A 12,871-nucleotide genomic window follows, 5' to 3' on the forward strand; every position below is an offset into this window, starting at 1 on the left:
GTTTCATTTGTTTTTAGCTGTGTATATTTAGGGTGACCATATGAAAAGGAGGACAGGGCTCCTGTGTCTTTAACAGTTGTATTGAAAAGGGAATTTCAGCAGGTGACATTTGTATATATGGGGAACCTGGGGAAATTCCCTCTTCATCACAACAGTTAAAGCTGCAGGTGCCCTGCCCTCTTTCAAATCCGGTCATTCTAGTATAGCTCCTGCAGCTTTAACTGTTGTGATGAAGACGGAATTTCACCAGATTCTCCATATATACAAATGACACCTACTGAAATTCCCTTTTCTATGCAACTGTTAAAGATACAGGAGCCCTGTCCTCCTTTTCATATGGTCACCCTATGTATATTTATTGTTTTATATTGTGTGCTTTTGTCTGTACGCCGCCCTGAGACCTTCCTGATATAGGGTGGGATACAAATGTTTGAAATAAATAATAAATTAATAAATCACATTCCCTCACGGACAGGCCGTACTCGAGAATAAACGTAAGGATTTGTCGGGGTGTTCTCTGATCACTTGCAGATCCGAACAGAAACTAGAGGACGTGAAAGGCAATGAAGAACCAGGTAGGGAAGGTTAATCCCCAATGAGGGTTAATTCTCATTACGGATGGATGTGGTTGCTTTTGTATGCCTGGTTACCTCAGCTGAGGTGCAAGCAGCAAAAATGTGTAACAGAGAGAGGGGACTCAGTTTGGGGAACATGATACTCAGTGGTGGTTTTAGAACTCTGTGATGGAGTTTTGACACCACCGTTGAGAAACGCGTTGTCTGGCGGGAAAACTCCATGCAATGGTGAAGATTTTTTTTGGGGGGGGGGGGAAACACTCCACACAGAACATCCACACTGTGCAGAGGAGAGTTCCTGCACAACTGCTGTGTTGGGTATTGTGTGGCGGGCTTCGTGGAGTTTTCCGTTGCATTGAGTTGACTTTTCCCACTCTGAGTTGGCTACAGAGTTCCTGGCAAGAGTGGCAAAAGGAACAAGTGCTACTCTAGGAGAGCTGCCGGGATTGGGTGTTTTTTTTCCAGCAATGGCTGATGGGATACCATTGGGAGGACTGGGAGAGGAGAGAGGGTGGAGGAACTGTCAATCAGACATCACGATGGATTTTACTCAACTTCACGGTAGCCCACAGTCACACATTGGTGGAGTTAGAACATGTTGTGTGGGGAGGACCCCCTACAAACTCAACCATTGAGTGGAGTTTTCACACTGTGTTGACTAATGTGTTGTCTGAACTGAGAGAGAGAGGGAGAGAGGGAAAGAGAGAGAGAGAGAGAGAGAGAGAGAGAGAGAGAGAGAGAGACGGAGAGAGAGACTAACCCGATGGTAAGGCCTAGGATCTTGATAGTGTGTGTTCTCAGAGTGGCTGAAAGTAATTTCCAGACTTCATAGGAGAGACAAAGGGCCTTGCTAGACGAGGCTTCAGCCCGATGCCCCCAGATGACACACAGGGGATCCCGGGCTCAGGCAGGGGTCAACCCTCCCTGGGCCTGGGGTAACCAGCAACGCCTCTGGTCCGGTTTTTCCTGCAGGCTCGGGCTGAGCCCGAGACCACAGGCTTGTACCCAGGTCCACCGCTTTTCCCGGCTACCGCATTTACTCCCTGGTAGCTGGGAAAAGCGGCGGAGGGGCCACAGCGCTCCACAGGATCTACGTAGCCATCAGGGCTATGGTGGGGACATGGGGGTGGGTGGGTGGGAATCGCGGCCTACTGGACATGGGGGTGGGAAACGGAGGCTATGGGGAGATCGGGGAAAGCGGGAAATGGAGGCCAAGGGAGATCGGGGAGGGGAGATTGGGGGGAATCAGAGCCGAGGGGCGATGGGGGGGCATCGGACATGGTGGGTGGGGGGTCGGACATGGTGGGCAGGCGGCAGGGGGATTGCACATAGCGGGGGGGTGGGCGGATGGGGGATCGGACATGGTGGGCGGGAGGGTGGGGGATCGGACATGGCAGGCGGGTGGGTGATGGGGGCATCGGACATGGCGGGAGGGTGGGCGGTGGGGGCATCGGACATGGCGGGAGGGTGGGCGGTGGGGGCATCGGACATGGCAGGCAGGTGGGGGGGATCGGACATCGCGGGTGGGTGGCGGGGGGATCGGACATGGTGGGCGGGGGATCGGACATGGCGGGCGGGCAGGCAGCGGGGGGATCGGACATGGCGGGCGGGCGACGGGGAGATCGGGCATGGCGGGCGGGCAGGCATTAGACATTGCGGGGGGGAATCAGGGGCAGGGTAAGCGAGGAACCCTTTTTTTAAAAAAAAACACACAACCTACCTTTCCCGTTGGTGCGCTCCTGCGCACATGGCCCCTTTAAACAAACAAAAAAATGGCCGACGCGACGGGGCTTTCCTTCACCCCATCACATGTTACATGTAGACAGGAGCGACAGCCCGTGTTACTTCTAGCATGGGCTGGCCCCTCTACAGGCCCAGATTCCCAAGTAGGTCTAGCAAAGCCCAAAGAAACTGCCTAGCCACCAGGACAGGGCGGCCAAACCTCCCTGTTCCAAGTCTCGGTCCAAACCAAGGGACATTGGTACTGACCCAGCGCAAGAGTCCACACACCGTTCCCACGCCCTCCATGACACTTAATCCAGATTTCATATTTTCCAATCTTACAGATTCCAAATGGCAACTCTCCCCTACATCCCAATCATTGCCTGTTGGCTTCTAGTATCTTGAACCACAGGCCCACGCAACAAACACAGCTTTAGAAATGAAAGATGAACATCATTTGGAAAAGTCCAAAGGAACATTCTCTACAACTTACATTTAGGATCAGCCCACGGCACTCTCTGTCTATGTTCCTTGCTCGTTTTCAGTTACTATCCCACAAGATAATTCAGTGCTGACCAGGGCCAGATCTACACCAAGCAGGATATTGCACTATGAAAGCGGTATGAAAGCAGTATATAAGAGGCAGGAGCCACACGACTGCTTTATAGCGGTATTGAAGTGCACTGACAGCTGTTGGGGCCCATTGACATATACCATATGCCGCTTTCATAGTGCTATATCCTGCTTAGTGTAGGTCTAGCCCAGGTCTATTTATTGAAATGCTGGGCAAGAGAAATATGTGTGTGTGTGTGTGTGTGTGTGTGTGTGTGTTGAATTCCAGTAGATTGGGTTCATTTTTGTCCGGCCATGCCAATGTCAATGCAAATGGCTCCAAAGGGTATTATTGAACTTCTTTATGTTTACAAAGTGGTGACTGGAAGTAGAGGGTTGCCAGTTCCACCCCCACTTCAGAACCAAGCCCTGAAATAAGTAAACCCATCGGAATTTTATTTGCTTTTTGCTGCCTCTCTCATGTGCTGTGCTGCACTTAAAGACACAAGAACTCCAGTTTATGGTGGCGAGCACATGTTCTCAATCAAAAAGTCATGCCATCTGCTGGGATTTCTGCAACCGATTAAGTTACTCATCAGAAGTCACATTGCCCCAGTCGCGCGCATTAATAACACGCTACAAGTCCTTCAAAGGGAAACACGCAGGAATACGTTACATTGTTGGGTGATTCGAAGCCGTTTGGACTCTTGCAAAGGGACCAGAACTGCTGCTCATTTCTGTTATGCTGGAACTGGTGTGGACATCTCAGGCAGCTTGGGTCAAGATTCTTGTTTGTAATGGTGTTTTTACCAGTGCCAGTCACATCACTAATACACCACACCAAACTAATCATGGTGTAATGATAGGTTTTATCACATCAAGCGGCCACTGGTCAATGCACACACATGTATCGGTAACATACAAAACGCAAATGAGATAAAGGAGCAACAGAGTTGTGGCAAACGTTGACGCTCTTATTCTGGAGTTAACTTGGGAAATTGCCCTTATTAAACCAGAAATCGTGAGGAGTTGGATACAGGATAGGGAAAAGTCATGGAACAATGAAGGGATGGAATGGGGAAAATATGACTGTCCTGCTTTTGCGTCAATTCCAGCCTAAACAATGGCACTGCATAGCACAATCCTGGGCAGTTCTCCTCTGGAACTGGATGGCGAGTTGACCTAGAATCAAAGAATCATGGAATAATAGAGTTGGAAGGGGCCTATAAGGCCATCGAGTCCAACGCCCTGCTCAATGCAGGGATCCGCGTTAAAGCATCCCTGACAGATGCTTGTCCAGCTGCCTCTTGAAGGCCTCTAGCGTGGGGGAGCCCACAACCTCCCTAGGTGACTGGTTCCATTGTCGTACTGCTCTAACAGTCAGGAAGTTTTTCCTGATGTCCAGCTGGAATCTGGCTTCCTGTAACTTGAGACCATTATTCCGTGTCCTGCAGACTGGGAGGATCAAGAAGAGATCCTGGCCCTCATCTGTGTGACAACCTTTCAAGTATTTGAAGAGTGCTATCATGCCTCCCCTCAATCTTGGCACCTACATTATATGCTTTTAGACGCCAGGTGAAGACCTTTTTATTCTCCCAGTATTTTAACTGTCTATAAATAAATTTTAAGTTGGTGTTTTAAATTTGTAATTTTGCATTGCTGCTGTTTTTATCTGGTTGAGCTTTTATATTGTATTTTTTTATTATGGTTTTATACTGTTGTTTTATACTTTGAATGTTTTTAATTTTTGTGAACCGCCCAGAGAGCTCTGGCTATTGGGTGGTATAGAAATGTAATAAATAAATAATAAATAAATAAATAAATAAATAAAATCTTCTCTTCTCCAGGCTAAACATGCCCCATCTTGTAACTGTGCCTTTGGTTTCTATTTCCTAGATGTAAAACTTGGCATTTATCCCTATTCAATTTCATTAATCAAAGGAGGTCTTTCTGGAAGCAGGAGAGACATACGGTACCTACCTGGCAGATGCTGTAGTGCTCAAAGAGGGACAGCAAGCCGACGTCACTGCGGCCGGTGATGCCTTTTAAAACCGTGACGTTGCCGTTTCCAGAGTCCAGCCCCATCACATCGTTGAAAACGTTGGATGCAGCTTTGCCAGTCAGCAGCAGGTTGACCAGCTCCTAGTTTCAACAGAATAAAAGGGCTGTAGGCATATAGACGTTGGCCAGGGAGACGTAACATCTGCAGGACTTAGGCGGAAGAGGCTCGTGGTTCGTCTAGGGCAGCCTTCCTCAACCTGGGGAGCTCCAGATGTGTTGGACTACAACTCCCAGAGTTGGGAGAAGGCACTCTCTCAGGTATCCTGGTCCCAAGTTGTTTAGGGTTTTGTACACAAGTACCAGAACCTTCAACCTGGCCTGGTAGCGAATAGGCAGCCAGTGCAGTTCCCTCAGCAGAGGAGTTACATGCTGGAAAGGGGCAGCTCCAGACAACAGCCGAGCTGCAGCGTTCTGCACCAGCTCCAGCTTCCAGAGCAGCTTCAAGGGCAGCCCCACAGAGCGCATTGCAGTGATCCAAACTTGAGGGTACCAATGCCTGTACCACCGGGGCCAAGCTATCCCTGTCCAGGAGAGGCCGTAGTTGGCGAACCAGGTAAAAGGCACTCCAAGCCACTGCGGCCACTTGAGCCTCCAGCGACAGAGATGGGTCTAAGAGTACCCCCAAACTATTATTATTATTATTATTATTATTATTATTATTATTATTATTTATTTATATAGCACCATCAATGTACATGGTGCTGTACAGATCCTGATCTTTCAGAGGCAGTGCAACCCCATCCAGAACAGGCCATGAGCCTGTCTCCCGGACTCGGGAACCACTCACCCACAGGGCTTCCGTCGTGCTAGGAGTCAGTTTCAGTTTATTGGCCCATTCCTGAGTCTAGGCACTGGTCCCATTACTGAGTGTAGGCTATACATTTTGACTCCATTACAAAGACCATTCCCTTATATTTACCTGCGTGCAGTATCCATGCGCGCCTATCAATTGGTTTGTGATCACATCAAAATCTCCACGAACTCTGGCAGGGAAAAAAGAATGAGATTTAAGAAAGGTGACTTGTGGTGCGTCTCCCTCCTGCAATCCCTCACACAAAGTCCGGTTGTCTCCAGACAAAGTCTGGTTGTGGCTGTGTGCTCTCGGCACCCATTGGTTGCTATGTCTCCCCACTGGAGCAAAATGGGGGCATTTCAGCGTATATGAAAGACACGATCCTCTAACTATTTCTATACAAATATGCTATGCAATAAAACACAGGCACCCGGATCCAAAGCACAGTGAGGCAACTTTCTGAAGGGGCTTAGGGCTTATTTTCTCAAATGGCAGCCCCCTGCCATATTACAAGAAGTTTCTGATATGGTATTGTGGTGTCAGAAGTGAGTTCTCTTGCTTGAGAAAGATAAGTAGCGGAGGGGGGGAGTTGACTTATTTATGGCACAATCCTGTGCTTGTTTAGAGAGGGGGGGGGGAACGTCCTACAATCCCTAGCATTCCCCAGTCAGCCATGAGGGGTTGTGGTACTGGCTGGGGAATTGTAGGACATTTTTCTGTCTGAACAAGCACAGGATTGCTCCTTTAGTTATTTAAGAAATCTGAACGTTGTTCTTCAGTTTAGAAAGTTCCCCTCCTAGGGCAAAATACAATCAGACATTTCAATAGCAGAAGAGCAGAATCAGCAAAACCCATTAAAATTATTATTATTTAATTAATAAATTAATTAAATCAATTTACCCCACCTATGCTAAAGTCAACATTTGATGACATACTGGAAGGCCTGATTCCAAAAGATGTCATCTTAGGTTCCAGGCCAACCTTGTTTGTGGGAGGAGAGAGGAGGGGTCAGTCAATGTTAGGGTGACCATATGAAAAGGAGGACCGGGCTCCTGTATATTTAACAGTTGCCTAGAAAAGGGAATTTCAACAGGTGTCATTTGTATATATGGAGAACCTGGTGGAATTCCCTCTTCATCACAACAGTTAAAGTGCTGGAGCTATACTAGAGTGACCAGATTTAAAAGAGGGCAGGGCACCTGCATATGGGAGTAGGTGCTGGTTTAGATAACCCAGGCACAAACCATTTAGGACTCTAAAAGTAACTGCCAGCATTTTGAATTGTGTCCCAAAATGGACTAGAGGTATACTAAAACACCATGTATACAAGCACTGGTGAGATATGATCCCTGCAGCTGGTCCTAGTTAGAGGTATTTTCGACTAACTGACATTTCCAAGAAGTCTTCAAAGGCAGTCTAACTCCCACATATAACACATTAAACTCTCTAATCCATCTTTTTGGAGCTCATCCATGCTCTGTGACATACTATAACATGGCTACCAGAGTCTCCCAGGAGTACGCAAAGTCCTATAATAAGCATGTGCAGCAGAACTGGTATGCATTTTGAACTGCTGCAGACCTTAAACCCCTTTTATTATTTTTATCTCTGTATAAAAACCAAATGGTTTCATACATTTGCAGTGAATAAGTCAAGACTCCGGAGGGATCAGAGTGGTTTAAGCACGATTTGAGTTGAAAATCCTCCCCTGAAGTCAAATATTAGAATCCATTTTTTTCCACTTTTTTTTTTTTTTAAAAAAAATCTGATTCCAAGAATAAGACTAGAGAATAATCTCAGTTGTATTATGCAATGCCAAACTTAAATATAGACTATCTTAGGAAAATGTGAGAACTTAAAAATAATAAAAAGTACTTAGCAACTGACATGAAAACGGAATTCAAACAGTTGATTTCAATTCAAAGAGTGGATACTAAAATAATAATGTAATACAATATGATTGTATTAGTGACTATTTTTTAAAAAAAAAAACCACCCATTTTTCTTAAGTGCCGAATTGAATGGGCAGAGTCAAAACAAAGAAAAGTCAAAGAGATTATTGCACATTTATGGGGCGTCAGCCAGAACCATCTTTGGCTACTGACAAAGTTTAAGAACTACTCACACCGTGGAAATCCCACGGCTTTACTTGAAACAAGTGACTGATGCAACATGCGTCAATTAGGGGCTGTGGGACTTGGAGTTTGGACAATAGGAGGAAGTTCTAATTCCATCGTTGGTTGCAAATGGGGTGGGAATTTGGAGTTGCACCTAAGGCATTCGAGGAGAAGCGACATCTGCAGTTCGCATCATTTGTGCTAGTGAGGAAGTAACCATCAAGGCTTAAAGATTTATGGCTAGCCTGGGTCGGGATGAAACCCTCTCTTCCACGGTAGACATCATTACGTGCACACAACCTGGGAAAATAGTCACACCATCAAGACAGCTAAGGTGGTCTATGAGGTTGTGTTATGCTGGGGCTACATGTCCACCTAACCTGGCACAGTCCATTAAGGGTTGCATCTCTCCTGGGTCTCAGTGAAGGTCCCCCCTCCCCAACCATTTTGCCTTGGATGCTATAGATCAAACTTTCCTGTTGCTGGGGAACAAGGGTGGGAGGGATGTTGCACCATGTCCTGCCTTGTTGGTCCTTGACCGATGGCTGGTTGGCCACTGTGTGAACAGAGTGCTGGACTAGATGGACCCTTGGTCTGATCCAGCATCAGGACTCTTCTTATGTTCGTGAGTTCTTAGGTTCTAACTCAGGTTTCCCAGATGTTGTTAACCTAATACTCCCATCATTCAGGCCATTGGGATGATGGGGAATTATATTCCAACATCATATGGGGACCCAGAGTTGGGAAAGTCTGCTTTTTAAGTGGGAATGCTGCATATAACAACCAGGCCATTCTGCATCCAAGCTGGAGCAATAGCCAGGCTCACCTCAAATAGGGTGACCCTATGGAAAGGAAGACAGGGCTCCAATATCTTTAACAGTTGCATAGAAAAGGGGATTTCAGCAGGTGTCATTTGTATGCATGCAGCACCTGGTGAAATTCCCTCTTCACCACAACAGTTAAAGCTGCAGGAGCTTTAACTGTTGTGATGAAGAGGGAATTTCACCAGGTGCTGCATGCATACAAATATCACCTGCTGAAATTCCCCTTTCTATGCAACTGTTAAAAATCGAGGGAGCTCTCTTCATGGAGTGCACTGGACAGTGGACCTGCTTCACCACTGTCCTACGCTTTGGCCAAGGTTTTCTTACAAACATTCAAGATAAGAGATTCTGTAGGCTTTGCAAAGAATGTTTCTCAGAGTGTCTTGCAAGATCAGAGCCAAATGATTGTTTCTCCACATGCCACTGACTGATTTATTGTACTTATACAATAAATCAAACTGCCCCCAAAAAAGGAACTCAAGGCAGCTATCAATGAAATGAAAAGAAAATCTTTATTAAAACATAGTATTAACACAACTGTTGTTTTTAAATGGATACTGTTGTTTTTATACTGTTGTTTTCATGTTCCTGATGGTTTTTAAATTTTGTATACTTTTTTTTTTAATGTTTACTGTTTTTAACTTTTGTAAACTGCTCAGAGAGCTTCGGCTATGGGGCGGTATAGAAATGTAATAAATAAATAAATAAATAAATAAAAATTAATAATTGAAAAGTGCAATACAAGAAATAATAGCACCAGCCAATTAAAACAAAACAAAAAACAGGCCAGCTTACATAGAATCATAGAATCGCAGAGTTGGAAGGGGCCTACAAGGCCATCGAGTCCAACTCCTCTGCTCAATGCAGGAATCCACCCTAAAGCATCCCTGACAGATGGTTGTCCAGCTGCCTCTTGAAGGCCTCGAGTGTGGGAGAGCCCACCACCTCCCCAGGTAACTGATTCCATTGTCGTACTGCTCTAACAGTCAGGAAGTTTTTCCTGATGTCCAGCCGGAATCTGGCTTCCTTTAACTTGAGCCCGTTATTCCGTGTCCTGCACTCTGGGAGGATCGAGAAGAGATCCTGGCCCTCCTCTGTGTGACAACCTTGTAAGTATTTGAAGAGTGCTATCATGTCTCCCCTCAATCTTCTCTTCTCCAGGCTAAACATGCCCAGTTCTTTCAGTCTCTCTTCACAGGACTTTGTTTCCAGACCCCTGATCAACCTGCTTGCCCTCCTCTGAACACGCTCCAGCTTGTCTGCGTCCTTCTTGAATTGTGGAGCCCAGAACCGGACGCAATACTCTAGATGAGGCCTAACCAGGGCCAGATTTGGATTTAGCATGCCTTAGCATGCCAAAGGCCTGCTAAATCCAAATCTGTTTATTGCTGTCCATGAAAAGCAAGGTATGCAATAGAGAGAGAGAGAGAGAGGGAGGGAGGGAGGGAGAGCAATGAAATATATATTCAAAGACATACAGAACAGTGTATCATCCATGTGGAGAAAATGAAAATAAACAAACACCTTGACTGAGCTCTGAACTTAACTGCAACAGGGGGAAAACCCCCACCGTATCAACTTTTACAGAAATACAGGAATGATGTCGGCTAAACAGTAATGCCATGACTGCCATGACATTTTATTCTCCCAGCATTTTAACAGTCTATAAATAAATTTTAACTCGGTGTTTCAAATTTGTAATTTTGCATTGCTGCTGTTTTTATCTGGTTGAGCTTTTATATTGTATTTTATATTATGGTTTTATACTGTTGTTTTATACTTTGAATGTTTTTGATTTTTGTGAACCGCCCAGAGAGCTCCGGCTATTGAGCTGTATAGAAATGTAATAAATAAATAAATAAGATGCATAAAACAGATTGTTTCTCCCAGGAAACTTAGCCAACATCAGTTCTTTCCTAATATCCCAATTGCAATTGCAATATAATAAAACATGCATTACACTCTAGAGATAACCTGAACCGCAGGAACAAGGTTGCAATGAAGTATCCTTATTGAATCTCCTCTTTAGAAAGACAGATAGTAGAGCATTTATACGGGCCAGTGAAAATGCTTATTTATTTATTTATTATTGCATTTGTATCCTGGCTTTCTTCCTGCAAGGAACCCAAGGCAGCGTACATAATTCTCTTCCTCCTCGCCACTTTATACTCACAACAACAACCCTGTGAGGTGGGTTGGACTGAGAGTCTGTGACTGGCCCAAAGTCACCCATTGGGTTTCAATGGTCGAGTGGGGAATAGAACCCGGATCTTCTGACTCCCAGTCCGACACTCTAGTCACTACACCACACTGAATAGTTTTTAGATAGTTAGTCCCTCTGCGCCCGCTTTGAAGTTGAATGCCAAAAAGAAGAAGAGAATTGAACTGCCGAGGATATCAAATCTTGCCATTCAGTCTTAACAGAAGAACTTCTTTTGCCTCTTTCTTAGCCAAGAAAAAAAAAAACTTCAAATGGACCAATACTCGTTACCATTACTTCACAGGGATACATGGCTTGGGACCGTAATACCTGATAGAACGCCTCTCCCGACATGAACCTACCCGTACACTGCGCTCAACATCTAAGGTCCTCCTCTGAGTGCCTACTCCGAGGGAAGCTCAGAGGATGGCAACAAGGGAGAGGGCCTTTTCGGTGGTGGCCCCCCGACTGTGGAATGATCTTCCCGATGAGGCTCACCTGGCGCCAACGTTGTTATCTTTTCGGCGCCAGGTCAAGACTTTTCTCTTCTCCCAAGCATTTTAACAGCATTTAACAACACTAAGTTTGTTTTTAATGGACCACAGAATTGTTGTTTTTAAATGGATACTGTTTTTATACTGTTTTTTATGTTTTTAATGGTTTTTAAATTTTGTATACTTTTAATGTTTACTATTTTTAATTGTTGTAAACCGCCCAGAGAGCTTCGGCTGTGGGGCGGTATATAAATGTAATAAAATAAATAAATAAATAAATAAATACAGCCTTCAACCAGCTATTTCTGTAAGAGACTCACAGAGCAAGTAGCAAGAGTCCTGTTGGTCAAAACAAAATAGAATCCATCTAGATACAGTAGACGCCCACGCTGTACGACATGTTAGGGAGTTTAATCCCGTTTCCAAGCACAACATTGCATTAGCCACACACCTAGAGACCCCGAGAATAGTTCTGAGGCCTGTCTGAATAGTATTATTTTTTAAAAAAAGGATTTGCCTGCTAGCGGAAGGACAAAAGAGAGGGGGGCTGACCTAACCTCTAAAGCCTGCCATGACATTAACCGAAAGCTAATGTCTAGCAGCTTCCTTCAGTGGAAAATGCTGACATGCAAACTCCCCGCCCCCCAGGCCCGTTTTAATTGCAGATCTGCCTGGTATTTGCCACTTAAAATATAAATACATCACATATGTGTGTTTAAAGTGAGGTCTGGCTCTCTCTCACACACACATACACACACAGCTCCTATCCAAGCGGCCAAGCCGTAATACTCCATGGGTGACCTCACACCCCTCCTTCATGGCAACAGACCATTAACATTAACCAAACGCGCAATTACGGGTTGGCTACAGAAATAGAACATGGGTTAGGAAGGAGGGGGGACGGAGGGAAGTCTGAAATGATTGCAAGGGAGGATCTAGGAAAGGGATCGCAGAAAGGAAGGTTCCTTTTTTGGGGGCGCCATGGGCAGACGTGGGCCATAGCTAGACGGGGTGAAATCCCGGGGCGATCCCTGGGATCGTCCCTATGCATCCACATAGAATCATAGAATCATAGAATAGCAGAGCTGGAAGGGGCCTACAAGGCTATCGAGTCCAACCCCCTGCTCAATGCAGGAATCCACCCTAAAGCATCCCTGCCAGATGGTTGTCCAGCTGCTTCTTGAAGGCCTCTAGGGTGGGAGAGCCCACAACCTCCCTAGGTAACTGGTTCCATTGTCATACTGCTCTAACAGTCAAGACGTTTTTCCTGATGTCCAGCTGGGATCTGGCTTCCTTTAACTTGAGCCCGTTATTCCGTGTCCTGCACTTTGGGAGGATCGAGAAGAGATCCTGGCCCTCCTCTGTGTGACAACCTTTCAAGTATTTGAAGAGTGCTATCATGTCTCCCCTCCATCTTCTCTTCTCCAGGCTAAACATGCCCAATTCTTTCAGTCTCTCTTCATAGGGCTTTGTTTCCAGACCCCTGATCATCCTAGCAGCCCTCCTCTGAACACGCTCCAGCTTATCTGCATC

The 12,871-nt window shown here is 45.7% G+C and overlaps 1 protein-coding gene across 1 annotated transcript in view; it reads right to left on the reverse strand.

Moving 5' to 3' along the window:
- Positions 1–12,871, reverse strand: part of MINDY4 (MINDY lysine 48 deubiquitinase 4) — a 135,062-nt gene that overhangs the window by 23,205 nt on the left and 98,986 nt on the right. The window contains exons 14-15 of the mRNA XM_063123214.1: positions 5,830–5,893; positions 4,830–4,991 (exon numbers count right to left, since the gene is read on the reverse strand). Of these exons, the coding sequence (XP_062979284.1) occupies positions 4,830–4,991; positions 5,830–5,893 (226 nt within the window). The remainder of the gene's footprint in view (positions 1–4,829; positions 4,992–5,829; positions 5,894–12,871) is intronic.

Source organism: Elgaria multicarinata, chromosome 1 (genome assembly GCF_023053635.1).
Source record: "Elgaria multicarinata webbii isolate HBS135686 ecotype San Diego chromosome 1, rElgMul1.1.pri, whole genome shotgun sequence".
NCBI lineage: Eukaryota > Metazoa > Chordata > Lepidosauria > Squamata > Anguidae > Elgaria > Elgaria multicarinata.